At 38.0% G+C, this 5288-nt stretch overlaps 1 protein-coding gene across 1 annotated transcript; it reads right to left on the reverse strand.

Annotated features, from left to right (window-relative positions):
* Positions 1-2051: 2051 nt before the first annotated feature.
* Positions 2052-4931, reverse strand: LOC106795911 (uncharacterized). The gene is made up of 2 exons (XM_041009063.1): positions 2576-4931; positions 2052-2332 (listed from the first exon to the last, which is right to left on the reverse strand). Exons 1-2 carry the CDS (start codon positions 4929-4931, stop codon positions 2052-2054), a joined length of 2637 nt encoding a protein of 878 aa, XP_040864997.1.
* Positions 4932-5288: the final 357 nt, after the last annotated feature.

Raw genomic sequence — 5288 nt, forward strand, 5'->3', positions numbered from 1 at the left:
TCATTTTAACCAATGGTCTAGCAGCTTGCAAGAGGAACTGTCCTAGGGGGGTTTTCTCTGTTCTTTATTTTTAGCTGTTGGGTGCTTTGTTCTACTGTAGTGGGGTTTGGCAATTCTATGCCTTTGTAACCATATAATACTACATTATTTTTGCTGTGCAAAAAAAAACAATTTTTGCACTATTCCCAGTACAGCAAACTGATATGGGAACATATATAAGAAAATCTGGAAGTTGAAAGACAAAGATTTTAATACGAGCTTCATATAATGATAAGGATGATAATAAATATTGATACAAAAATGCATAATAATAAATTATTTAATAACTCATTTTCAGTACCTTCATATATGATAAGGATGAATACTAGAGTAATTTTCTTTGCATAGCTTCAGGTTTTGTTCTCAGATGTGCTTAACGTTATTAGCCTTAATTTGGACTTTCTTTTGAAAACATATTAAAAATATTATTATTTAAAGCGTGTTTTAAAACATTTGATTTTATTGTAAATTTTTCAAACACAAAATAGTTTGTTAATATAAAAACATTATACTTACACAAGATTAAGTATTAACTGTATGATAATCTCTTTTTCAGGTTTTGTTCTCTTATTAATAATATATATATTTTCAGCCTTCCAAAAAAAAACTGTGTGATAAAAATGCTATTAAGTATTAACTGAGTTTGTATAATTCTGATTTAACTCTTCAAGAAAAATACCCTACTTTGTATCAAGTGAGCTACCAGCAGGATTCTTCTATCAGCCTAATGGGAATTCTTGTTGATAATAAATGGGAATGGAGGATGCAATGGAGGAGAAACTTCTTTGACCATGAAATTTGGGATGTTTACAGTGATACAAATCAATTTATTCCATACAAAAATAGTATAACATAAAAATCAAACTTATGGTTACATTAGCATAAAAAATAATATGCATTACCCTATTAAGTATTTAAGGATAAAATACTACCCCTGCTCCCTAACACAAAACCCATGCCAATTTTCATTTGTTTAAGTTATCAATTTAAATTTGTGAACTTATTATACACATGATTTGTTCTGGTCTCTAACTTTGATCTGACAATATTTGTTCTCAACCTCATCTAACTAACTAATATTCATGTTTAAAATAAAAACTGCCCTTGTGCTGTTCTTTACAAATATAGGAGTCTAGGATAGTGATTAACTATTCAAATAAAGGACAAGTCATTTAAAATAAAGGGCATCAAACACATGTAGAGATTATAAAGGACAACTATTTGTTATAGTCAATTATGTTTTTAACAGAAAAATTGATTCTTAATTCAAATATTGTAATTGGTATGAAGGACTTACTAGAATGTCATTCCACACAATCTCCTTTAGCGTTTCAGGTACGTCTTTCCAATTATTGTGGATAATGGGAACCTTTTCTCGCGCCACTACGCCTAGGTAGCTGTGGAACTTTTCACGCATCGGTCCGGATGCTCTCCCGGTAGCGGGATCCACATAAACAGCCGGTCTGGGCTGATCCACGGTTCTTAATGTCAATGTTCTCAGCCGTGTCGTTGTTCTACTCCTCTTGGAAGTCGCCTCTGATTGACCGTCGGACTGTGGAGGAGACGTCGGATCTGTGGCCATGATCCTGTAAATAAAATACACAATTAATATTAACGATTACATTTAGACATTAACAAAAGCAAAGGCGTAATACTAACATAATCATTATATTTACACATTAAACAAAGCATTACTTTCGCACTCAGCCTGTAGGGATGTTTTCCCATAGACCTTCATCATGATCTACACGATTTGCATGTCCATCATCCGCTTCATCAGCTTCATTCATTGAAGGCAATTGTTTTGAAAAACCAGACATTTGACCAATGTCAAGGGTTGACTCATCATTATGGTAATTCATTCCACTTGGTCTTCCTTGTAGAGCCACAGACAAACTTGAATTACATGGATCTTGTACATAGAAAACTTGTCTGGCTTGTGCTGCCATAATGAAAGGTTCGTCTATATATGCCACCTTACTAAGGTCTACCAAAGTAAATCCCAATGGATCTCACTTAAAAACAGGCACTCTAAATGATGTATAATCAACCTCCCAAATTTCTTGAATGACACCAAAGTAAGACATGGATATTTCTTGAATGACACCAAAGTAAGACATGGATGCTCGAATGGGGTTGTTATCCGATGTACTGGAAAAGTGCTCCGAATCAGCATCAACACAGACCCCACTGTTTTGTATCGAACTTTTATCATCTCGGGACTTTGTGTAGAATGAATAATTGTTAATGTCATACCCCTTCCATGTAGGGATATTCAAATTTGGGCCAATGGCTAACAATGTCAGTCATCTGGAAACACTTTTATCAGCAAGTATTGTTTGTCTAAACCAATTTATGAAAGTTTTGTTGTGCTCTTGCAATACCCTCATCATGTTCATTTTGGGGTGACTATCTCTAACATGTTTTTTGTGAGCCTCTATGTACGGAAACACCTCTGTTGTGTTGTTTAATATATACAAATGTGCTTGTGACACGTCATGTCTAGTCATTGTCACAACATTGTATCCACGAGTACCCTTGCCGGCTATTGGCTGGTCATGCCGGGATGCAGGAACACCGACAGGTTTCAATGAGTCAATGTACTGTGAGGCAAACTCAATGCATTCTTCAGCAACGTATCTTTCCACTATTGAGGCCTCTGGTCGATGTCGATTCTTCGTATAACCCTTTAAGACCTTCATGTACCGCTCAACTGGATACATCCATCTAAAATACGTAGGACCACAACACCTTATTTCCCTTACCAGATGAACAACTAAGTGTACCATAATGTCAAAAAATGAAGGAGGGAAAAACATCTCCATTTGAAAAAGGACAACGACAACCTCATCTTCCAAAGCATCCAACTGTTTAGGGTCAATGACCTTGGCACATATAGCATTAAAACACAAGCGACTGATTGCAACACGGACCTTCTCAGGCAATGTTCCGCGGATTGCAACAGGCAAAAGTTGTTGCATTAACACATGACAATCATGTGATTTCAAGCCAACCAACTTAAGCTCATTCACAGACACAAGACTCTTGATGTTTGAAGAGTAGCCTTGTGGGACTTTGATATTACGCAAGCATTCACAAAAACTTCTCTTTTCAGCTGTTGACATTGTGTAACAGGCTGGGGGCAGATATGTCCTGTTACCTTTTGAGATAGGATGCAACACTTGACGTATACCCATGTCAACCAAGTCTTGACGACACTTGAAACCATCCTTTGTCTTGCCTTTAATGTTTAGGAGGGTCCCAATTAAAGAATCACAAACATTTTTCTCGACATGCATGACGTCTATACAATGCCTAACATGATGATCGGACCAGTACGGAAGATCAAAGAAAATAGACTTCTTTTTCCACATGTTTGAAGTGGATGATGGTTTTTTTTGGGACTTGCCGAACATATTTACGACATCCTTGACCCGCTGATATACTTCATCGCCAGTTAATGGATTTGGCACGGTTTCATGTTCTTGACTTCCATCGAATGCCTTCTTCAAGCGTCGATACGGATGATACTGTTTGAGAAATCTTCGATGCCTAGTATACACAGTCTTATTTCCATGTTTAAGTTGGCGGAAACTAGTATTCTGCTCACATATAGGACATGCGTGATGTCCTTTGACACTATATCCACTTAAATTTCCGTAGGCTGGAAAGTCATTGATGGTACAAAAAACCATTGCACGCAACTTGAAAGCATGCTGCAAATTTGCGTCCCATACATCAACCCCTTCATCCCACAATTTCCGCAAATCGTCAATTAACGGTCTTAGATATACGTCAATATCATTACCTGGTTGTCTTGGACCAGCTATCATCATACTCAGCATAACATACTTTCGCTTCATGCACAACCACGGAGGGAGATTATAAATGAACAGCAAAACGGGCCACGAGCTATGGTTAGTAGTTAAGGTTCCAAATGGGTTCATTCCGTCCGTTGCAAGACCAAGCCTTAAATTTCTAGGCTCGGCCCCAAATTCAGGATACAGACGATCAATTGCCTTCCATTGCGGGCTATCTGCAGGATGTCGCATCAATCCATCTGATTTTCTGGTATTTGCATGCCATATAAGGTTCTTTGCATCTTCCCCATTAGCAAACAACCGCTTAAACCTTGGTATTATTGGGAGATACCAACACACCTTTGCTGGACGGTGGTCGGCGTCTGAGACTAGTACAGTAGAATCTCCGTTGGTCGGTCTGTACCGAGAAACCCCATACACAGGGCAGTAATCTAGTTCAGCAAAATCATCTCTGTACAAAATGCAGTCATTACAACATGCATGAATTTTTTCGTACTGCATCCCAACTGGACATAAAATCTTCTTTGCTTGGTAGTGATTCTTTGGCAAGACGTTATCAGCAGGAAGGATGTTTGTCAACAACATCAGCAACTCACTAAAACTCTTGTCACTCCACCCAAATCGAGCCTTCAAGTTAACCAGAGCTAACACAGCTGACAATTTTGTGAAAGATATGCAGCCGGAATACAAAGGCATTTTTGAATCAACTTCTATGTTGTCATACAACGCTGCATGTGCCTCTTCAAACCCCTCTTGCCCAAGATCGCGAATCATTTCTTCTATAGGATTTCCGTTGTCTGTAGTAACATCGTCAGCCTGTGACATGTCAGCTGTATCGAGGGATTCCCCATGCCATATCCACTTTGTGTAGCTACGAATTATTCCCTCACAAATAAGATGAGTTCTTATGTCATCAATTGTTTGGTGCCTCCCATTTCCACACTTCACACATGGACAAAAAAATTTTCCCCACATAGGTTGCGCTTTACTTTGAGCAAACAGCAAAAACTCTTCAACACCATTCTCGTACTCTTCAGTTATACGTGATGCGTTCATCCAACTTCGATCCATGTTACACCTTCTATGTCAAACGTTAGTGGCTTAGGGGTTACTTGACATGCATCACAAGCATAGAGCACCAATTGCAGTAGAAAACACACCAGAACTGCACCTTTTGTACAAAACGCTGCAGTGGAAAACACATTAGCAATTGCAGTTAGTTGGACCAGCAATGCTAACAAGAAAAATGGTGCATGGCTGTTTCAAGGGATTCGGCATTTTTCAGTTTGTTGGCCTCTATTACCAATGCTTATAAGAAAAAATCAAGAAAAACTGCACAAACGACAACATCGAAATTTAATGACGAAAGTGGTGCAATTGAAATTCAACATCATTTTTTAAACATTTATAAAATCAAATCAAGTGAAT

This window comes from Glycine max, chromosome 14 (genome assembly GCF_000004515.6).
Source record: "Glycine max cultivar Williams 82 chromosome 14, Glycine_max_v4.0, whole genome shotgun sequence".
In the NCBI taxonomy this organism is placed as follows: Eukaryota; Viridiplantae; Streptophyta; class Magnoliopsida; order Fabales; family Fabaceae; genus Glycine; species Glycine max.